Source organism: Dendropsophus ebraccatus, chromosome 5 (assembly GCF_027789765.1).
Source record: "Dendropsophus ebraccatus isolate aDenEbr1 chromosome 5, aDenEbr1.pat, whole genome shotgun sequence".
Taxonomy (NCBI): Eukaryota; Metazoa; Chordata; class Amphibia; order Anura; family Hylidae; genus Dendropsophus; species Dendropsophus ebraccatus.
In genome coordinates, this window is record NC_091458.1 from 112,006,479 (window position 1) to 112,031,226 (window position 24,748).

Consider the following 24,748-nt stretch of genomic DNA (forward strand, 5'->3'; position numbering starts at 1 on the left):
ATACTAAATTATGATGTATCCAGGACCATTATTCGGCACTACATGCTGCTAAAAGGCATTTAAGATTTATACAATTTTATTTTATATCTGTAGTATTTTGCCAAAGGGATGCTTAATTTATAGAAGCCAAACAATAAAGGGGGTTTTGCTAGAGTATTTTTATTTTTATTTTTCACACATTTTATGGTGATTGAATTAAATGCCAAATATTTCAGCAAGGTACAATCCACCTTTCCATTTCTCTCAAGGGCTATTCTCTGACAATGATGGGCTGATCCTACCAGAACAAACACAAAAATATAGGTTTGGCGCTGTTATTCTATATTTCTCAATATATACACATATACATAGATTTAGAGCTTTTCTTACACATATTGTTATATTCAGTATATAGACTTTATTGAATTATTAAATGTAGAAGAGAATTTTTTTGGCCGTGAGCCAACTTATTAACAAAGTAATGAGTTGCAGGCAGCTGTGTCATCTTGTGAATATTGCCCCGTGCTGACAGAATAATTTGTGTTATTAATGATTAAATATTTGTCTGTGAAGAAAGACCACACATTTATTTATGTAGAAAGTGCTAAACTTAATGTAAAATCATGGAACACACTATCCCTTCATTTTCACATTGCTACCACCTGATCTGATCATTCGTTCTCTCATCCATTGGCCAAGCATGGATGTGTTCTTTCCTTCTGCCTTCACCTAAAATTATTCCCTAATTCTCAGTCTTCATTTTAGTGGAATCTTCCATTTAGCACCTACATAGACTAGAACAGTAAGGGTCCGTTTACACAGAAAGATTATCTGACAGATTATCTGCCAAAGATTATCTGCCAAAGCCAGAAACAGACTATAAACAGAGATCAGGTCATAAAGGATAGACGGAAATTTCTCCTCTTTTCAAATCCATTCCTGACTTTGGCTTCAAATCTTTGGCAGATAATCTTTCTGTGTAAATGGACCATAAGGATATGAATTTTGTCTGCAATTTAACTTTTTGTTTTCATTTTAAAATTTTTATGAGCTGATTTTGTCATCTATGTCTTAGTGAGCTATATTAGCTCACTTTTTGTATTTGTTATCTAATGGCCACTTACTACTGTCAAAGTTACAGAGTAAAACTGTATATATAACGTTTTATAGGATCGTTGTAAACACAAATTTATATACAGAGTCATTTTTAGCACAGAGAAGGATCCCAGCTGTTTTAAACTTTCCTTAGCTGATGATTTATAGTAGTTATAAAAAAGTGCTACATTTGTATGTAAAAATTATGCCATGATATTTTTCTCACTGGAGTCATAAAGAGCATTGACTATAGTTTCTTCTACAAAAACAGAAATATGAAGCTCAAAGGAATATTTAATCACAATATGCTGTCACAGAATTAAAAATCCATTTTGTATGAACCTCACAGGAGCCAAGGAAATCTGGTTGTTTCTAAAAATCAATTTAAAACTTTTAACATACAAACAAAAGAACACAGAGGCAGATGTTTTTCAGCTTTCAATTAGCCACAATCATGTTCCTGAGAGAAAAAGAGGTATTGTATTGTACTACATGTCCAATTGCATTGCTTAAGTGTATAATTACCATCGCTAGCTAGAGAGGCCTGATTTTTGTAAATAGGCCATTGTTCCTGCACCCTTATACATAGAGTGAATCAATTTGCATTATTATTCTGCATTTATTCCCATTTTAACATTTAAAATTTTGAATCATTACAAAATAACTGTATCAAACATACAAATAAGTGTATCAAACATACATACTGCTAGAGTAATATGATAACATGAAAAGTATAGTATGTAAAAAGGTATGCTCACGCTGAGGAATAGGCAAGGAATTGAAGAAAAGTTTTCTGCTTGAAATTTCCTCTTCAGCTCTGGCGGAATTCCAGTGGAATAAGAGCAGAAAGCCGAAATTCAAAGCCCCAATGACTTCTATAGGATTTCTCTAGCGGATCCGCTGTCAGTGCAATGACAGCTGTTGGTAGATTATTCTAGTTTAGCCTCTTTTCCAGTAAAGTATAGAAAATAGAAAGGGCACTCACCGATAAAAATTATCCTTTATTTAGTTAATTTAAAATCCATTTCTCTCCATTCGGATAGTAAGGATGCCAGCACCATGCATGGTGCTGGCATCCTAGCCATCTGAATGGAGACGAATGGATTTTAAATGGACTAAATAAAGGATAATTTTTATTGGTGAGTGCCCTTTCTATTTTCTATACTTTACTGGAGAAGAGGTTTATTATTTGACTGCTTGGAGGAGAGCACCACGTAATCTATCAGCATACTCAGAAATAATATATTGTTTGATCCCAGCAGACAATAGTGCCAGTCACTGTTTCTTTGGTGTGGTTATTTTAGTTTAGGTAGACTAATTGACCTTTGGGAGAGTCTTTAATTGAAAAGTCCATTCAATTGTAATGATTAGAGATGAGCGAGTCCATCCGAACACGAACGTTCGGCATTTGATTAGCGGTGGCTGCTGAAGTTGGATAAAGCCCTAAGGCTATGTGGAAAACATGGATATAGTCATTGGCTGTATCCATGTTTTCCAGACAACCTTAGAGCTTTATTCAACTTCAGCAGCCACTGCTAATCAAATGCCGAATGTTCGGGTTCAGATGGACTTGGGCCCCAACCCGGTTCGCTCATCTCTAATCACTACCAGAACTGACCCACAAATCTTGAGTTCACGTTCGGATGGACTGGAACCCGAACCTGGTTCGCTCATCTCTAGTAATGATTAGAGATGAGCGAACCTCGAGCATGCTCGAGTCGATCCGAACCCGAATTTTCGGCATTTGATTAGCGGTGGCTGCTAAACTTTGATAAAGCCCTAAGGCTATGTGGAAAACATGGATATAGTCATTGGCTGTATCAATGTTTTCCCAGACAACCTTAGAGCTTTATCCAAGTTCAGCAGCCCCAGCTAATCAAATACCGAACGTTCGGGTTCGGATCAACTCGAACCCGAACCCGGTTCGCTCATCTCTAGTAATGATCATTATTTTGACATTTGTCAAAACAACCCTCATTTAATATACTGTGTGCATTGGAGATGGCCACCATTGCCTGATATGCTCCCGAAGAGGGAACATAGCCTTATAATGATCCTGATCACTATTTACAGTTGCCATTATAAGATAATAGACATTATTTTCAAACAACGGCCATTATTTCACCACCCAGTGAATGATATTTTAATGTTTTTGTTAAAATGTTTCACAGCTACAAAAATTAAATCAATGCGCAGAGACATGAAAAGACGCCCATTTTAAAGACTGATGTAAAAAGTTAGGCTATGTTCACACTGTGTAAAAAAAAAAGAGAAAAGGAATTCCTGTTTTAAATAATGTCTGTTATTAACGAATTTTAATTGAAGTCAATAAAAAGCATTGAAGTCAATGGAATGAGGACCGCCCAGTACACATACTGAGGGAGATTTATCAAACATGTTGTAAAGTGAAACTGACTCAGTTGCCCCTAGCAACCAATCAGATTCCATGTTTCATTCCTCATAGACTCTTTGGAAAATGAAAGGTGGAATCTGATTGGTTGCTAGGGGCAAATGAGCCAGTTTCACTTTACAATGTTTGATAAATGTCCCCCACTGTATTGAATAATGGATATTGTTTGCGTGTAGGTCAAATTAATGTTCATGACAATCGCATATGCTATTTTGCAAACAGGTGTTATTTTTGGTTGTAAACACACATTTTTTTCCCACCATTCTTTCACCATCTTTACTACTAAATTCAAAATAGCCTGAACTAGAATGTACCAACAGCTGTCACTGCAATGATGGGTGCCAAAAACACAAAATGACCTACGTCATTGTAAGGAAAAAAAACTACAGAAAAAAACTTGATGTAAACATAGCCATACAGTGTGTGCACTGACAGTCTCAGCTATATGTCCATCTGCCTGCCTGCTGCCTCTTTTTCAATATTCACTCAGGGGGAGATTTATCAAACTGGTGTAAAGTAGAATTGTCTTAGTCGCCCCTAGCAACCAATCAGATTCCACTTTTCATTCCTCTCAGATTATTTGAAAAATGAAAGATGGAATCTGATTGGTTGCTAGGGGCAACTAGGACAATTCTACTTTACACCAGTTTGATAAATCTCCCTCTGAGTGAATATTCATAAAGAGGCAGCAGGCAGGCAGATGGACATATAGCCGAGACTGTCAGTGCACACACTGTATTGGCTATGTTTACATCATGTTTTTCTGCGTTTTTTTTAAGAGTTTACCAGTCACATACTCCAGGCCGCTTATCACTGAAGGTACATATTTATTAAACAAGTGTTTCTCTATTAAGATTCAAACCTGTTTCAAAAATATAAAAGTCAGAAAACAGATGAAGGGGAAATATAATGGAAAAAAATATGTGAAGGTAGCAATATAACGTTTAACATCCAGTTGAAGAAGACGTTAAAAAAAGACAAAAGCAAAAGATTAAAATTTACCATGATCACTCATATATAGTATAATGATTTCTTAAGTTGCAATTATCTTTGATTTACAAAGGCCACTAAAATTATTGCCATTTTGCAACCATTAACAGCTTTGACACATTAGTGAATAAACATCATAAAGATGTGTGATCTGTTCCCACATATCAATAGCACAGAGAAGTAATTACATGTTTCAGCCAAATGACAAATGCCATAATCAATTACCTGTATTCTGTCAATATTGTACCATTACTAACAATGATGCTAAATTGCCAAGATATTGATAACATTTTAAATGCAGACAGTTTCGTTTCGAAGTACATGATGAGTGGTCCAGATATAATAGGCAGTCATTTTAAAATGAGTGTTTTTGGGGATGAAGTGCGCAATAACAATATTGATATGCAGATGTAATGTGAAGAGGCATTTTAGTTTTGTAAAGCAATCCGATTTTTCTCTGGATTTGTTTTTTGTCAATATCGTGTAAAAAATACGCCATACTGTTTAGTTTAATATTAATATTGTTTGTAACATAACATAACATTGTACATATTCATAAACACATTTATTAGTATAGATATGCTGAGTTAAACTATAAAGCTCTGCTCACACACAGTAAAATAAAAGCAAAATATGGCAGTACACACATTGTAAAAGCAAAACAATGCATGGCCACGACCACACATTTTTTTTTAACCGTTTGACGGCTTTCTTATTGGATGGCCATCATTTTGAGCTCAAATAACAGCAGTTTTGAAATCACAGGTATTACTTGCCCTTATTTTTGTGAACTTGCTTGTGAAATCTTTACATTAATATTTTTTGTCACTTCCACTCCTGTTTTTTACTAAAATACTGTCCAAAATACGAGATAACATAACCTAAAGCTAGATTAATACACTGTAAGGTATGTGCCACATAGTGTAAGTCAGGGACTGCTGCTCAGTTGTTCGCAGCTGCCTAGGGCTGATAGTGGCAAGTAGGCAGGGACAAGTGCAGGGTCCACTGTCTGTGTCTTAGCCATCTTTTCCCTGACCGATGAAATTAAAAGAGAAAACACATCAGTGCTGCATGTGCAGGTGGATTAACTATTTGAAATGTGTATGTGCAAATAACACAAATGCACGCTCATCTGGTTAGGTTGTAAGTATTAGGCTTAACTCTAATGTATGCTTGTAGGTGTACAAGGAGGGCTGCTGCCCTTAACCTTTCGATTTCTTCATCTTTGCCTGATGAAGAGGGTGGTTAACCCTCGAAACGCATAGCCCTACAAGATTATATCTGGTGGCAATAATACCAGGAATATCTGCCTCTTGATTGAAGTGGAGTGACTGTGTCCGAGCCCGGAGGTTTGAGTGCCAAGAAATCCACCATTGTTGCAAGGTTATCTGGATTTTCCCTGTCTAATACTTCTAGGTTGTGACAGTAATAAAGTCTATTTGTTATCATTTATATTAATGGAAAACAGGGGTTTAAATAAGTAGACTCCAAGAGGTTTACAAACGTACAGCTACAGCAGAGGACATATCTTAGGGAATACTATCTTCTTGGAAACATTGTGTTCCCCTACATGACATAATGTATATTCTACTTATCCAGCAGCTGGAATTCTTTAGGAAATGGAGCCCAGAATGACATTTACATTAAGTAGCTATTTATTCCAATATTCAATTGAGACATTCGGTTGTATTATGACGCTAAGTGATTCTCTGCAGGGGAGCAGAGGTAAAACATAAGTGGGGTAATTAACGGTTTCTTCCAAATGAGAAGAAAATAAACAAGCCTACATAGACCACTTCTAATCTTCAAGAGTGACGGGGAAAGCACAGTAGTTAGTGGAGCACTGTGGCTCAGCTGAGCACAGCATTAAAGTCACAGTTTGGCAGTTTTGTGGGGAGAATCTCATATTCCATAAATCTCTCAGATTTTATGACTCTAAGTGCACTAAGAACATTTTAAACACTTCAGCATGAATATTAAAGGCAGTCTTAGAATTGACTAAACCTCTGCCATCTGCACTGATTACTCAACGTAAAATACAAATACATCTGTTTCTTTAGTTCAGGGTTTGCTTTATGTAATTTCTACTAACGCTGGCTAAACCAACTGTGGGCAATTAGAGATGTTCAAATATTATGTTCCATTTGTGAACACTGCATGATGCAGCCGAAAGGAGGGATGTTTAAGTGAATTTCTATGCCATGAGAAGGACTATTTGACGTATAGATCATTCATTTATATGGTTTGTTCCTAATCCAGTGAGCGCAATTATAATGCTCTTATCATTTTCAAATCTAATTTCCTTTGCGAGAGGTTCTGCCAAGACATGACTTTCCTAGCAGGTTGTTTAGTCTAGTGCACGGTACGCTCTCAGCGTAATTAATACATTGCATAGTCATTGCCCCCTAGAGTTCTAGCATGTTCACTTCTCTAATGCAATAAGCTTGTGACTTCCAGAATGTCAGAGAGCATTCTACTTTCCATTAGTCCCTGCCATTGTTTTCATTTACAAAATGACTTTCATCTAATCAAATTAACTGGCAGACAATATAAAATGTGTTCCTAGAGGTAGCAGAGTTGGCTTCACACGCAGACTCTGCCTGTCTCTGCAATATCATATTTTTTTGCAGTTTCACACAGTTTATTGATTTCACAATCACAACAGTGAGAAGAGCTTTTCAGTTTTAAATGTCTCGAACATACATCATGAAAATAATTTACTGTCTACAATAAACAAGAATAAAACTGAAGTTGTTTTGGTCATAGAAATCCATTTTATCGAACATTTGTGTAGTCATTTAGTATAGTTTCCTCTGTGGTTATTGGTAGCAAAATTATTTTTGATAATTTTCTATGATACAAATACACCATAAAGATATATATTTCACTTTTCTTTGTGGGATAGAACGGTAAAAAATACAGAAGAAACAAAGTTAGTTGCTTTGTATGGTTGAAAAAAGGCAAATGACCATCAGGTTTAACCATGAGAGTTGGTTTGTTACTCTTCTGTTGATCCAAAGTTCGTTAAGAATAAAGCATGAACCAATTTGCGCTAAGTAGGAAATATTTCCCTCCTTATCCCAAATGGTGCACAGACTGGATAAACATTCAAAAATTCAGAAAATTCTAATACCTTTCTAAAAATCATTTATGTTTCCTTTAAGTCTTTAGCTGTAACTTGGACCAGCCATTGACAGTCTATTCTATAGATTTACACTTCTCATGGTATAGAAGGCTTGTCACTGCTGGAGATTAAGCTTTTTTTTCTCCAGGTAGATGGAGCGTTCCATTGTCTTTTGACCAAGGTTTACATGGCAAAGCATTTCACCATATTATTTGTACTAGCCAGATATACTTAATCCTCTACATCTAGAGGAAAGATTTCACCCCCAGCACAGACCGGGATTCTTTATTGTTTGAGCAGTGAGACTATGGAACACTCTGCCACATGATGTTTTCATGGCTGACTAATTTGATTTCTTAAATAAGTTTGGGGGGGCTGGATGCTTTTCTCAATTAATATAATAAGTTCTAACCACTAGAGTGCATAGGATAGGACATTGATTCAGGAAATTATCCTGATTGCCATTTTGGAGTCGGGAAGTCATTTTTCTCCCTGTGATGGCTAAATTGGCACCTGCCTCATGTGTTTTGCCTTCTTTTGCATCAACACGGTAGGGTTTCTGCAGGTTGAACTTGAAGGTCTTTTTTCAACCTTATTAGCTATGTAACTATGTAAGTACGTTGATATTGCCCCCACTTCAATTTCCTTTCTCAAGACCAATTACATTTAAAATTTCCTCATAAGTAAGATGCTTCATGTCCTCTATCAGTTTAGTTGCATGTCTTTGTATTTTTCCAGCTCTTAGACATCCATCAGAAAATGGCTATGTCCCATCTGTAATGTAACCTGTATCCTCTAGTGCATGGGTCTCCAAACTGCGGCCCTCCAACTACAACTCCCATCAACTACAACTACAACTCCCATCATGCCTGGACAGCTAAAGCTTTGGATTTGGCTGTCCAGGCATGATGGGAAATATAGTTTTGCAACAGCTGGAGGGACGCAGTTTGAAGACCCATGATCTAGTGAGTAAAATCGTGCCGACTGCTGCCTTCTTCCCAAATGCCTTTCTTTCTTAGATGCTTTCTAAATTAATACACATATTTATGTTGAAGAAGCTAAAATGTATGTCCTTGGTCATCCAAACAAAACTTATATCCCCAAATACTCACAAACAGTGGCCAATCTGTGACTAGAGCAGATGTACAGTATTTAAATGCTTAACTAAAATATTCTGTATTGCTATACCCAGTGAATGACCTCTAGAAGAGCCAGTCAAGGGATGGAAATGACCGGCACTATGTACAGTAACCCTTCTTTTTGTCATCTCAGTCACTCAGCTGAGGCAAGAGAGGTCAAATGGCAAAAGGATATAAGTGCTTGTTTCAAACAGTAATGCATGAAAACTATGCCATGGCTATGCCAGTGTTCAACACAAAGTAAACATGCATGTTTGACTATGTACTGTATTTTTTTTCTTCTTATATAAACGTTTTATACTCCTATATAGTTAAAATAATTAGCCTTTTAACATGGGGACCACAAAAAAAAACAAAAAAAACATGGGGACCACAAGACATACATTATACTCAAATTCCTGTGTTAGGGTACTATTACACCGAACGATAATCGGACGAATCGGCCCTATCTGGCCGATTATCGTTCCATGTAATCAAGACAATGATCAGCTGATGATCGTTGCCATCGGCTGATCGTTGATATAGCTTCTGACCTACGTGTAATAATGGTGTAATAGCGGTGCGCGGCCGGCGCTGACGATATGCACAGAAGAACACATTACCTATCCAGGCTGCAGGGCTCCTCTTGCTCTGTGTTTCTCCCCGGGTCCGCACACTCCAGCTTCAGAGCGGCCTGTCTCAGCTGACAGGCCGCTCAGCCAATCACTGGTTGGGACCGCCGCTGGCAGTGATTGGCTGAGCGGCCTGTCAGCTAAGACAGGCTGCTCAGAAGCTAGAGCCCACGGACCCAGGGAGAAGCACAGAATAAGAGGAGCCCTGCAGCCTGGACAGGTAATGTATAAAGTTTAAACAAGGGCTGCAAGGACATTGATAACGATGTCCCTGCAGCCCTTGTTAAACAATTATCGGGCTGTGTAATAGGCCCAGTAAACGAGCGCCAAACGGCCCATGTAATAGTACCCTTAGACATTGTAACTATTTTTAAAAATGTAATGTTCTGCTATTAAATAGTGCAGTAGTCACTTAGAAAGCAAAAGCTGTTATAGGTATCATCAAGTAAATGTAGCTACTATAGACATAAATGTTATCTAAAGGGGAAGAATAGAACTGCTGCAATATTCATCCATACAAATAGCGTGCTCTAGCGTCCTCCTGCCCCCCGGTGTCATCTGTACCTGTTTTTTTGTAACAATCAGATACTGGATGCAGCCGAGGACTGGATGAACTAGTGTGCATGAAGCATTAAGGAGTGGTCAGCCATCTTGTATCAGAGCAAAGTAGCACAAAGTCCTTCCCATCCTCCACAGTATTACCTGCTGCCCGATAGGGAGTTGTAAATGGATGTGGTTGTTAGAAACATATGTTAGGTTTGATTACACTGTTTTAGGGTATGTTCACACTACGGAATACACGCAGAGACTTCAAGCGGATTCCGCTGGGTGGCCTCCGCTTGAAGTTCCGTCCCTCCGATAGACTCAATGATATTTGTAGGCGGATTCCGTCATCCGGCCAAAGAATTGACGTGTCAATTCTTTGGGCAGACGGTGAAATCTGCTGGCAAATATCATTGAGTCTATGGGACAGGCAGAACTTCAAGTGGAGGCCACCTGGCGGAATCCGATTGAAGTTGCAGTACATATTACAAAGTGTAAACGTACCCCTATAGGTTAAGATAAAGTGTTTTTGCTTTGTTTTGAACATACTTTTTTTAATTAGTACTTGATCTTAAAGGACTCCAACAACAACAAAAAAAAAATCTGCCCAATGAACTGTTGTAAGAAAGCTATACAAATTTGTAATTCATTTCTATTTAAAAATCTACCTAAAAAAATCTAAAATCTAAGTTTACCAGTACTTATAAGCTGATGTATGTCCTGCTGGAAGTAGTGTATTCTTTTCAATCTGACACAGTGCTCTCTGCTGCCACCTTTGTCCATGACAGGAACTGTCCAGAGCAGTAAGGGTTTTCTTAGGGGATTTATTACCGCTCTGCACAGTTTCTGTCAAAGGCAGAGGTGGCAGCAGAGAGCACTGTGTCAGACTGAAAATAATAACACAACTTCCTATAGAGCATATAGCAGCTGATAAGTACTGACAGACTTTCTGACACCAGTTGATTTGAAAGAATTTTTTTTGCCAGAGTACCCCTTTAAAAGATACCTTCCACTTGGCAACCGTGGCAGGAATGCACACCTGCAGGATTTCTTCAGAGGATCCTGCCACGCTTGCCAAGTGATTGTAACCCTTTAAGTTAGTTTTTGATATGCTATTGCATACACATGCAATATAGTTTCACAAATACATTGCTTGCTGACATCATATAGAATTGTATTGTAGTATTTTCTAAAAATATATCTGTCATGGACAGAAAGAGAGACTCATTCGGTAATATGTTGCCCTCAAAACCCATAGATATGCAATACAGACAAGGCTTCAAAGTGAAATCTCCAGAAAAATGTAGTTTTTGAGAACACTCTTAGGCCATGATTACACAATGTTTGTTTTGCGGCTGTCTTTTTGGATGACTGTCATAAAAATGCAGCCAAAAAACTACATTTTGTGAACATAGCCCAAATAATACACCATTATTATCCAAATTATATACTTATTGTAAATGGTTAAAAAGCCAATAATAATGAATTTGCCTCTTGAATTTTTTCATATTCTGCTTGGAAACCACCTTCTGGCACTTTTGTGGTATAAATCAGTTTTCTATTGATTAACAAGTGCTGAAGATTTATGTGCAAATATTCAAAGATATTTAAACAAACAACAGGACTTATTAAAATAAAGCATTCTACAAAAGAGGATTAGGCAGATCTGAACTTCATAGAGCTGTCCTGAAATGAAAATTTCTTGCTTGGATCACAAGGTCATATGCATACTTGTGAAAGCATTTTGTGAGATTCCCTGTAATTTTAATATAGTCGGCTATACAGAGAGAAATAAAAGAGTGAAATAACAACAATCTGTTCAACTAATAAAAAGCTTTAAAGTCTGGTTCTGTCTAATGCTTAACCTAATAATGTATTGTTATCAAGCAGGTTCTATCATATAAGCTTCTCAGATACTAGATGTTGTGTCTGAAATAATCAGAAAACAAGATGAAGAAAAAAATACTATATAAAGGAAGGTTCCTGGAAGCCAAAATATTACAGTAAGACAAAAACTCCGCAAAGGAAAATAGCATTATTTGTTGTAAAAAATATAGTTGTTTTCAATTCCTTGGATGAAATTCAAATCTTTAACAGTAAGATGCTCCTAGTTTAAAATAAAAACATGCATCAAAGAAATATGGTGTAAATGAATTGAGGATGAGGGTTGAATTCGGTTGCTATATTCTTTTATTGTCTGAACAAATAGTGTAAATTAACCCTTTCACGACCACGGGTCATTGATGCATCAATGCCCAGGTCGTTTTAGGACATCAGCTTATGGGGTAATATTGATCCCATAAGCTGATGTCCCTATGTCTGCCCCCTCTCCTCTGTCCCCTGCTGCTGTTACAATCGTGAAAATGGCAGGGGAGGGAGGGGAGGGGGCTGAGCTCAAGGGCTAGCACAGCCTTCCCTCCCGCTTCCGGGCTCTGTAGACAGGAAACCGTAAGCCTGAGGCTTCTGGTTACCATGGCCACCATCGGGGCTCTGCGATCACTTCGCAGAGCCCCAATGGACAGCGGACACAGAATTTTTCCTCTGTAGAGGGAGAATTCTCTGTCAGAAGCCCTATAGATGCTGTGGTCATGCTGACCGCAGTATCTATAGGGTTAACTCTCAGAACCGGAGCGCGGCTCCAGTGCTGAGAGTTGTGTCAGGTCTCTGGCTATCACTGATAATCGTGACCCGCCACGGATGACACAGACACAGAAGCTATGCCTGTGTCATCCTGTGGCGTAAATTAACGCCGCTGCAGCATCAGACATAGGCTGCAGCAACGTTAATTTACTACCCAGCGGCGGAAGAGGGTTAATATGTTTTGTTTTCTATAACAGAAACAAAATAAAGAATAATTAAAGGTAAAGAAATATGGTGTAAATCTCTGTACTTACTAACCCCACCCCAGTCCAATGTTGAAAAATGTCATATCTGTAAGGTTAGGTTCACACTGTGTTTTTTAAGTCCATTAGTGTTGAGCAAGCATGCTCTATCACGCATATTGCTTATTCGAGCATGGGGTTCACGGCACTGCTTGATGTTCGACCAAGCACCTTATGTTGCTCAGTATTAAAAAAAAAAAACTTGTTGCTGGTTGCTTATTGAATCTCCATCCCTTATCCTCATATTAATACCTGTTATCCGGGCCGCTGCCAAATTAAATTTCAGTCTGTGGGATAAAGCTTGAGTCTCTGTCATTACAAATATGTTTGGTACCTTAATGGGTGCGGTCCCTATTCTGATCCAATTAAAGTCACATGCATTTTTGTAGCCATGGACACCTGACCTGTGAAATTCACTGCTGATCCGACAGCAGCCCCGATGACAGGTACAATTTTAGTTTTATGCCTAATCATGTCTTGATGTATCCTAATAACAGCCAGTGCTGATTTTCTCATGGACAGTTTGAATCCCCCTATGTATAGGTTTAATGGTAATGCATCATCAGAAAATGATCTATGGTTTAAATAAAATGGTATGCTAGGCATATTTTATAGTAATATTTGAGATTTTTTTTTATAATTTTTAATTTTAATATTTTATTTTAAATATATTAATCTTGCAGTTTTCAGTGTGTTTGATAATAAGGGAGTGCTTCTGTTCTGTAAAAAGAACTTTTCAGCAGTTACAGGCAGGGTTACAATGAAAGACAACACTAGTAAATAGAAAGGATGGAATCAGGCCATTTACAATAAGTGATGGTCACATGTAACCTCCTCCACTTCCTAGCACTGACTTCTACATAGGTCACTAGCCATCATTATATTCACTTAGCTGCTGTTTTTAAGTGCACAACTACATGAAACAAAATAAAAAAAATGCAGTGGTATAGCTAAACTGTAACCAGATTACTAATCACTATACTTTGTAACAAGTTAATACCCCATTACTTGATTCAACAAAATGCACCAGAACTGCATTTATTCCACAGCAACCAAATGTACACTGCTAGAGTTTATCTTAGGTACTATGATCCATATGACCGTAAGCATCTATTGTAAAAACCTTTAAATATAGTTCTGATAAACATATGAAATTGTATCTTGTACATGTCAGATGTTTTGGATTGCATACTGTACAATGCTGCATGATTGCTTCTAACACTTCTAACCCTATGGATGGCAACACACTTATTAATGTGTCTTCTGCTATTATGCAATGACATTTCAGTCTGATGCACCACATTTTTTTTTTTCCTTTTTTCGCTTAGGGTTGAAAATGGAAAATAAGACACAGTAAACACATACTATCTTGCTATGAAACACACCTGACAGCACGTTTTATAATTAATCTTATATATCAATTGAAAAAAAAAATACAAATCCTTAAATAATAATTTTTCTTGTCAGTCAATGAGCACAGTTTACAGGCATGATTTCAACCAGAATATGTAAAACCATGATTAAGACAAGTACTTCTAACAATGGAGTCTGAAGAAAAAGGAGCCCTATATATTGGAATGAGACAATTTTTGCAGTTCCTACCTTTACCCTCTGCTGGTGGTGTTTAACCTTTTCCAAATCTTGTGTTTCATCTGGATAATCAGCGAGAATTGTCTCAGCTTCACATAACCAATGGTTGAGGTTGTTCATGTCCTCCTGTAGTTTCATCCATTTTTCCAAAGATGAGTCAAATTTCCTGAGGAGGACAATAATCCACGTTTCAATAAAATATAATTGCAATATGCTGTTACATTTTAAGAACTGAATATATAACAATGTAAAACATTAAAAGTAATATAAAGATATTTTAAAGTCAACATAATAATGGAATGAATTTTCACAACAAGCGTATGTTCCAACACAGTTTTTCTTTGGCCATTTGTCAGACGCTTTTTAGGATGGCCGTCACTTTAAGGCCAAATAACGGCTGTTGTTTCATAATAAAGCCCATTATTTGTACAATCACTGCTGTCATTATGAAACAATGAATGCTGTTTGGCCTCAGATTGATAGCCTTAAAAGACGGCTGTCAAATGGCCTAAAAAAGATTATGTGGGAACATAGCCTTAAACTATGTTCTGAATTTGAAAGCTATTTTTTAGTAAACTAATAGCAGTAACATACCCTGCATATTTCTATTTTACTTTTACTGCTGAACCTTGTTATATCCCTTCTTTTCCCCAGAAGTAAAGAATATGGGGGAGATTTATCAAACATGGTGTAAAGTGAAACAGGCTCAGTTGCCCCTAGCAACCAATTAGATTCCACTTTTCATTTCACACAGACTCTTTGGAAAATGTAAGGTGGAATCAGATTGGTTGCTAGGGGCAACTGAGACAGTTTCACTTTACACCATGTTTGATAAATCTCCCTCTATAGCTTCATATTCCAGCCTTATGTAAGCTCCGCCAGTATACTCTTACACTGGAGGTGCATGGCTGTTAATCCAAACAGGCGTCTGCGGTTACTTTTGAGACAACCTCAGAAATCTTCACCAGCTCAGAGCCTGCTAGCATACATAAATAAGAGTAAATTTGGCATGGGGGGCATACACTCTTCATGCCACACCATGCCCCCTCTAGGGTAATCCACTACATGGTTTAGTACTTCACTGATCTTCTCCAGGCACACACTATCATGAATTCAACCCTTTATCTTCTTTTCATAACTTATCAAAAATCTATTTGTTTTTACACGTACCATATATTCTCTTCATTTACCATGCCATTATTGAGGGCTAGCATTTATCTGATATTCTACAACAGTTTTAAGCTTTGCCATTCATCTGCCAGCCTGTCATGTCATTTATCTAAGCACTCAAAAAAACATTCCTAGGAAGCAAACACGTTCACTTTATTATATTTGTGTTTGAAAATATTGTTATACACATGATACACAATACAGGTATATCAATCATTTGTATAGTCCTGTTGGCACAAGGACTAATAGACAACAATACAGCTATAAGAAAATATTCATAGTTGCTGGCACCGCATGTCTTTCATGATTAAATACCTTATACTTTTGGCATAGATTATTTTGTTATATATTAAACCATTGTATATTATTTTTAATGTAATAAAAAATATAAGGTAATGGGGTTAGTGAGGGGACAGTAAACAAACAATTTAATGGGAATTTTAAGCCCAATGATATCTATAACATAGGACTTGTATAGTATGTACCCTTTAACTGTATGTTACCTGCAGCTGGTGGTTTCTCCATTGTACAAGATTTTGTCTCTTAAAGTAACACCCCCTTTTTACATTATGACTTCTCTACACAGGTGTAAAGGGTAAATTTTGCAGTTTTCATACCTTATTTTATATCATACGTCATGGTGCTTGTTCCAGTAAAAAGTGATCTTTTATCATCAGGTTGTCCTGTCTGTAGAGAAGTCATAATGGGGGGGGGGGGGGGGGGGTGATAGTGTCACTTTAAGCTTGCCATACACTATTAATGAATGATAACTGAATGATCGTTCCAGTTCAACTGTCAGTTTTATTCACCACCCGCTGCCCATCCTCCCTGTACATAGAAATGTTCAGCATAGCTGAGCATTCCTGTGTTCTCTATGGGGAGGGGTAAGCCGCAGCAAGAAAATTCTTGTTGTGGCTTATGTCTTCTGAAACAAAAAGATCAGGTGTGAATTTCCATCACAGTCGACCTTTATTTCTACCAACATCTGCTGGTGGACAGTCAGGGGAGATTCTAAAAATTAGTTTGCATCGCAGTTCCCACTTCCCATTATGTTCTTATTAGAGATGAGCGAATAGTGAAATATTCGATAATTCGAAATTTGATTTGAATAGCTCCGGATATTCATATATTCGAACAAATATCAAATCCCTTTATAGTCTATGGGAGGAAAATACTTGGGACCTGGAAATCAATATTTGACCACTAGAAGGTCACCAAGTGCACAATGACACCTTAGGAAATGATGCCAACACCTCTGGAATGCATATACAGTAGGACAGCAGGGGAAGCATGCCTGGGTGCATCTAACAGCATAGTAAGATAACAGGTATTATCCCACACTCACAGTATACAGCCATATACCGGATATATATTTGTTTTTACAATAAAATTAAAGGGCTCTTCAATGCCTTTACAGGACGCAGACTGTGCAAATCAGTAGTAGCAAGATAACTCAGTAGATGTCTGAACACACTGCCTCACAGGTCAGGGACTGTCGATCAGTTACCCACTGCCGCCTAGGGTAGATTGTGGTGAGTAGGCAGGGACAGCGGGGTGGGTGCCTGTGTCTCTGGAAGAAACTGGCTATGTTTTTGTAGTGCTAGATAACCCCTTCAACCCTTTATAGTGGTGGAAAAGTGATTTTGGGGTGATCACTGCTGTTTTTAAGTCTCTGAATGTCTCCTCCTTGGTGCCAAATTTCTCACAATTTCTCATTCTTCTGATTTCATGGGGAAGGACCAGAGTTAGACTATTTGCCAGTAGTAAGCACACCGTCATTTAATCCTTTCGTTTTCTAGCCAATCACAATACAACACAGCAACATGTCCTTACTGCTGGAGAAAGTGGACTGCACTAAACAGGCTTATACTTTACTGGGAGAAAGTTTTACTAATTCATTGACTTTAAAAAGCGCTGTGTGAGCAGAAAGAAAAGAAATAGCAGCAGCAGAGCAAGGAAAGGTGTGGTGTCGCTATTAGTTACACCCTTCGCAAAAGACTGTACTTTTTGTACGTAAGTGGTGATGTAGTAGTGTTAAAGTTTCACCACAAGATGTCGCTATTTTAAGTATATGCACTTAGTTGATTCACAGCTGTAGAATTGAAAGGGTTATTGTTTGTTTGTATGTCACATATACTACCGTTCAAAAGTTTGGGGTCACATTGAAATGTCCTTATTTTTGAAGGAAAAGCACTGTACTTTTCAATTAAGATAATTTTAAACTAGTCCTAACTTTAAAGAAATACACCCTATACATTGCTAATGTGGTAAATGACTATTCTAGCTGCAAATGTCTGGTTTTTGGTGCAATATCTACATAGGTGTATAGAGGCCCATTTCCAGCAACTATCACTCCAGTGTTCTAATGGTACAATGTGTTTGCTCATTGGCTCAGAAGGCTAATTGAGGATTAGAAAACCCTTGTGCAATCATGTTCACACATCTGAAAACAGTCTAGCTCGTTACAGAAGCTACAAAACTGACCTTCCTTTGAGCAGATTGAGTTTCTGGAGCATCACATTTGTGGGGTCAATTAAACGCTCAAAATGGCCAGAAAAAGAGAACTTTCATCTGAAACTCGACAGTCTATTCTTGTTCTTATAAATGAAGGCTATTCCATGCAAGAAATTGCAAAGAAATTGAAGATTTCCTACAACGGTGTGTACTACTCACCTTCAGAGGACAGCACAAACAGGCTCTAACCAGAGTAGAAAAAGAAGTGGGAGGCCGCGTTGCACAACTAAGCAAGAAGATAAGCACATTAGAGTCTCTAGTTTGAGAAACAGACGCCTCACAGGTCCCCAACTGGCATCTTCATTAAATAGTACCCAAAAAAACACCAGTGTCAACATCTACAATGAAAAGGCGGCTGCGGGATTTTGGGCTTCAGGGCAGAGTGGCAAAGAAAAAGCCATATCTGAGACTGGCCAATAAAAGAAAAAGATTAAGATGGGCAAAAGAACACAGACATTGGACAGAGGAAGACCGGAAAAAAGTGTTGTGGACGGATGAATCCAAGTTTGAGGTGTTTGGATCACAAAGAAGAACGTTTGTGAGATGCAGAACAAATGAAAAGATGCTGGAAGAATGCCTGACGCCATCTGTTAAGCATGGTGGAGGTAATGTGATGGTCTGGGGTTGCTTTGGTGCTGGTAAGGTGGGAGATTTGTACAGGGTAAGGGGACAAACACACTTGCCGAATCTGCAGCTAGTCCTCTCGCTGCGTATTTGCAGCAAGACTCGCTGCGGTTCCCGGCCCGATTGTTTCAATGTTAGACAAAATCGCGTCAGGGATGTACATCCCTGCTGCGAGTTTGTCCCCAGCCCGCCCCGTTAACCCCCTGGCCACCGGAGCATATACTTTACCTGATCCCGGCTCCGGCTTGCTTCGGCGGTTCCCGGAGTATTCAGAAAGCCGGAGCCGGGATCAGGTAAAGTAGATGCTGGCTCCAGTGCCCGTCCGCAGCCCCGGCTGTTTGATCACCCCCCAGCAGCCCCGATCGCCCGCCCGCAGCCCAGGCCGTCTGATCACTCCCCAGCAGCCCCGACCGGCCCCTCGCAGCCCCGATTGCCCGCTGCTGGCGGGTGATCAGACAGCCGGGGCTGCGGGCGGGCACTGGAGCGAGCATCTACTTTACCTGATCCCAGCTCCGGCTTGCTGAAGACTCCGGGAACCGCCGAAGCATGTACATCCCTGCTGCGATTTTGTCTAACATTGAAAAAATAGGGCCGGGATCCGCAGCGAGTCTCGCTGCAAATACGCAGCGAGACGACTCGCTGCGGATCCGGCAAGTGTGTTTGTCCCCTCAAAGGGATTCTGAATAAGGAAGGCTATCACTCAATTTTGCAACGCCATGCCATACCCAGTGGACAGCGCTTGATTGGAGCCAATTTCATACTACAACAGGACAATGACCCTAAACACACCTCCAAATTGTGCAAGAACTATTTACAGCAGAAGCATGATACTTATGAGATATTATATCCAAGATTTTTGTAGTTGTTGAGGGCTGCATTGTTGAGTGGATAAAATGAGCATATTGTTCGAAACTTCCATAACCAAACCTCTAAAAAGTTTAAGTCTGTCCTGGAATTGGATGAGGAGATTTTCCCTCATCTTAAGTGACAGGCCCCAATGTTAAAAAGATAGTAATTAAAAGAAAGACTGTGAGTAGAAGGAACGACTATACTGTAGCTTCAGTTAACCCACTAATGAATCAACTGTTGAGCTGTTGTACCTGTGAACTTTTAAAGTGCACCTGTCGGTATATCTTTCAAAATCTAAATCAACAGTAAAAGGGATAAAAAGCAAGTTTTCAATATACATTCTTTCTTTTGTTTGTTTTGTTATCATGCTGTAAAACAAAGCTGAACTTAGCAGAAATCCAGGCAGATTTTCTGACTTGTGCTGGTTGTAAAAAACAGACTAAACAAAGGAATTCCGTCCAGTACAGAGAGTTACAGGTCAATGTGTCTGTCAATCACATGACTTCCTTACCTCTGTAAGCACTCAGATGACCTGGAAAATTATATGGACTTCCTGTTCTCTGACTTTTTAAGAAAAAAAAGTGTCAGAAAACAGGAAGTGCCGTGTTCTCCATGCTAAAAAAAAAAAGCGAATGTACATTGCAAACTTGCTTTATATCATCACATCTACTGTTGATTTAAATTTTGAAAGTTATAATGACAGGTACACTTTGAGCTTTCTTTTTGTTTTCAGCTTAAACTGCCAAGCTATTACCTCTTCCTTCTGTGTTGTGGTCAATTCTAGATCCCTTGTCTTGCCAGGGAGCCACTTCCTGCCCTTGTTTAGTCTTCTTCCAATATTTTATTTAACAATTATTTTATGTCCTGATAAATGCACAGCCCCATCAAAAGGTAAAGCTATACTTTAACCAGTTTGTAAGGTATGTAGTGTAGGGAATTAGCTAGCATGGAGCTTAGAGTAGGGAAGTGAATACATTTGATACATACACTTTATGTATTAAATATAAGGAAAAAATCTTCCAGGTAAAAACCCCTCAAAAGACAAGGGGGCACTGCCTCCGCCTGGAGAGAAAAAAGGTTGAATCTCCAAAGGAAAGAAGCCTTCTTTACCATGAGAACAGTGAATCTGTCTACCCCAGGATCTTATCACAGTAAAAACAGTAGAGGCCTTCAAAACAGGCTTAGACAAGTTCTTAGAACAAAATAACATTAAAGGGATTATCCAGCGGTACAAAAACATGGCCACTTTTCCCCTCTCTTGTCTCCAGATTAAGAGGGGTTTCAAACTCAGTTCCATTAAAGTAAATGGAGCTTAAATACAAACCACACCTGAACTGGAGACAAGAGAGGGGGGAAAGTGGCCATGTTTTTGTACCGCTGGATAACCTCTTTAATACATATGTATAGAACATCTCTCCCCCTTCCCTCCATCCCCTCCAAGGTTAAACTTGATGGACATGTGTCTTTTTTCAACCGTACTACCTATGTTACTATGCAATAATAGAACCTGAAATGTAAGCCAACAGCCCTTGCTTTGAATTAACAACCGTTATTTGCCATTGAATGAAGGCCATCCACTGAATTTCAACAGTGTGGAACATAGCCTTTCTGTGTTCTTCAATCCACTCCTAGTTTTGGTTGAAAAATATTGACCAAAATACTAAGCAAAACTGTGTGTGAACATAGCCTTAGGCTGCCTTCAGACTGCCATAACATGGCTCTGTATGGAAGTAATATGTTTAAAGAAAAGCATATTATTAGATTCCATCAGGACAAAGGAAGGAAAACATTTGGAAATATCTCTGCAGTATTTTAAAGGAATCCATTTTAGTTTGAAAGCATTACATCTGTCTAAATCCAAATCCAAATGCTGAATGCACATTTATTAACTATGTTAAGGTGGTGTGTGATATTTTCTTTGAGGCATAGCCTATTGTATGGCCAAGACTTGCAAGGTGAACAAATTACTGAAGTTTTTCTAACATAAAATTTTTGACTGCTATGTGCATGTGGACTTTTTCAATTTAACAGCTCTTATATGGAACACCAAGTGAAATGATTAACACCTTAGCATAATAACCTCCAGTGTTAATGCAGGTTTACAAGAAATCACTATATGAATACAAAATTTTGCTCCGTGATTCTGTTACTATAAAAATAGGTGTTGGTAGATGCAAAAATAGCTTATGTACACAAGCTCCTGCAAATGTAATCATACAAGAGCTTTACATACTGTGTGAACAAAGCATAATAAAATGTACACATTGTTATAATGAATTGTGCATATTTTAACCTCTGTAAATAAAATGTAAATGTAATTAGCGAATGTAATTTCCCTCATGTTTACACTGGTAACTGCACATTCTACAACAGAGGCTTTGCAGCTGTATAAAAAGTTTATCTGCAAAAAACACCAATCCAGTCTTTGTATCCACAAATTAAAACATGCTAAGAAATCAATAAACTATGTTCCCGGGCAATGTTCTTTTCATTCTATAGACGGATAATATTAAATAACTATTGTGTATGTGTAAAGGGGGTAAACATTACGAACGTTATTGTGTTTAATATGTGCTGAACACATATTGTGTTGTGTCTTTCAGCTTGGTAAAGGAAGTGCCTGGAAGCTACTGAATATACTTTATGCTAATAATGACAGAGTGTTGTAGCATTAAAGGGGCTTTTAAGACACTTTGATCTTTCCTCAAGAAAAGTCATTATTATAGTTCAATGAGGATCTGACATTCAGAACCTCAACCAATCAGCTGTTTGTCAGATCTGTGCTTTTTATTGTAGTCAATGGAAGCTCAAGTACAGTGACGGATCATAGAAGCATATTCTTGGCAGAATAAGGCCACCTGGTCCATCCTTATTTTATTTCCTTTCTTATTATCTTAGAGTAGATAAATGTTTATCCCAGGCATCTTTACATTCAGTTACTGTAGACTTAATAACGGGAAAATTGTTCCAAGCATCTACTACTCCTTCAGTAAAGTAAAATAAACCCTTTGAGGACCAAGCCCAAAAGGATCCAGTGGACCGTGCAAATTTTCATTTTTGTGTTTTCTTAATCATCAGAGCACCAATCGGACCGCATGAAGAAAGGTGAGAGGTCACACTGCGGGGGTCCTGATCGGTAAGTAACAGGGGACTGCCCCTGTCACTTACACGCCAAAGTTGCTAAGGGGTTAATGACATGCTGCAGCCTGTCATTAACGGTGAGGGCCGGCCCCCACCTCCACTACGGAGCGCGCTTCATAACCCAGGAGGTACCTGTACGCCCAGGGTGGTCTGGGGACAGTGACCCATGGCGTACCGGTACGTCATGGGTCGTCTAGTGATTAAAGTACAAATTTTAAAGTAATATACAGTATATGTTGTGTCTGATCTTGGCCACTACAAAGTGGATGGAGCTCTCTGCTTTCTGCTCTGTTTCATTATTGTTATATGGCGGCCATCCACTCAATTTCAACATTAAGTGAACATAGCCTTTCTGTGTTTTCAATCCACTCCTGGTTTTGGTTGCAATATGTGGACCACAATACTGACTTAAATATACTGTGTGTGAAATTGACAGAATTTAAGGGTGGATGCATCTGCAAATAATAGATCATTGTAAAAAATGATAAATACTAATTTTTGTTAAAGGTTTACATTGCACTTAGTTCTTTGGAAATTAGGTAAAAGAGCAACAGAAAATCACCTGTAGCTGTAACTAAGGAGGAAAGAAACATAGGTTTAGTTGAAAAATATGCCCAGCAGGGTAAACCCTTTCCAGGGGCTACAAATTGGCCCATAATAGTAATGAGTAGTGATGAACGAGTACTAAAATGCTCAGGTCCTTGTTACTCGGGACAAATATCTCCCGATACTCGAGTGATCGCTTCGAGTAACGAACCTCATTGAAGTCAATGGGAAACTCAAGCATTTTTGTAGGGGACCCAAGTTCAGTAGAGGGAAGGTCGTGTGAAAACCTGTCAACCTCAGAAAATGATGGAAACACCATGGAAATGGACAGGAAACAACAGGGGCAGCATACACTCACCGGCCACTTTATTAGGTACACCATGATAGTAACGGGTTGGACCCCCTTTTTGCCTTCAGAAATGCCTCAATTCTTCATGGCATAGATTCAACAAGGTGCTGGAAGCATTCCTCAGAGAGTTTGGTTCATATTGACATGATGGCATCACACAGTTGCCGCAGATTTGTCGGCTGCACATCCATGATGCGAATCTCCCGTTCCACCACATCCCAAAGATGCTCTATTGGATTGAGATCTGGTGACTGTGGAGGCCATTTGAGTACAGTGAACTCATTGTCACGTTCAAGAAACCAGTCTGAGATGATTCTAGCTTTATGACATGGCGCATTATCCTGCTGAAAGTAGCCATCAGATGTTGGGTACATTGTGGTCATAAAGGGATGGACATGGTCAGCAACAATACTCAGGTAGGCTGTGGCGTTGCAACGATGCTCAATTGGTACCAAAGGGCCCAAAGAGTGCCAAGAAAATATTCCCCACACCATGACACCACCACCAGCCTGAACCGTTGATACAAGGCAGGATGGATCCATGCTTTCATGTTGTTGACGCCAAATTCTGACCCTACCATCCAAATGTCGCAGCAGAAATCGAGACTCATCAGACCAGGCAACGTTTTTCCAATCTTCTGTCCAATTTCAATGAGCTTGTGCAAATTGTAGCCTCAGTTTCCTGTTCTTAGCTTAAAGGAGTGGCACCCGGTGTGGTCTTCTGCTGCTGTAGCCCATCTGCCTCAAAGTTCGATGTGCTGTGCATTCAGAGATGCTCTTCTGCCTACCTTGGTTGTAACGGTTGGCTATTTGAGTCACTGTTGCCTTTCTATCAGCTCAAACCAGTCTGCCCATTCTCCTCTGACCTCTGGCATCAACAAGGCATTTCCGCCCACAGAACTGCCGCTCACTGGATGTTTTTTCTTTTTCGGACCATTCTCTGTAAACTCTAGAGATGGTTGTGCGTGAAAATCCCAGTAGATCATCAGTTTCTGAAATACTCAGACCAGCCCTTCTGGCACCAACAACCATGCCACGTTCAAAGGCACTCAAATCACCTTTCTTCCCCATACTGATGCTCGGTTTGAACTGCAGGAGATTGTCTTGACCATGTCTACATGCCTAAATGCACTGAGTTGCCGCCATGTGATTGGCTGATTAGAAATTAAGTGGTAACGTGCAGTTGGACAGGT

The 24,748-nt window shown here is 38.9% G+C and overlaps 1 protein-coding gene across 12 annotated transcripts in view; it reads right to left on the reverse strand.

Moving 5' to 3' along the window:
- DMD (dystrophin) overlaps window positions 1-24,748 on the reverse strand; it is a 1,858,252-nt gene that overhangs the window by 937,350 nt on the left and 896,154 nt on the right. For all 12 annotated transcript variants that reach the window (XM_069970999.1, XM_069971008.1, XM_069971005.1 and 9 more), the window contains one exon: window positions 14,376-14,529. In XM_069970999.1, the coding sequence (XP_069827100.1) occupies window positions 14,376-14,529 (154 nt within the window). The remainder of the gene's footprint in view (window positions 1-14,375; window positions 14,530-24,748) is intronic.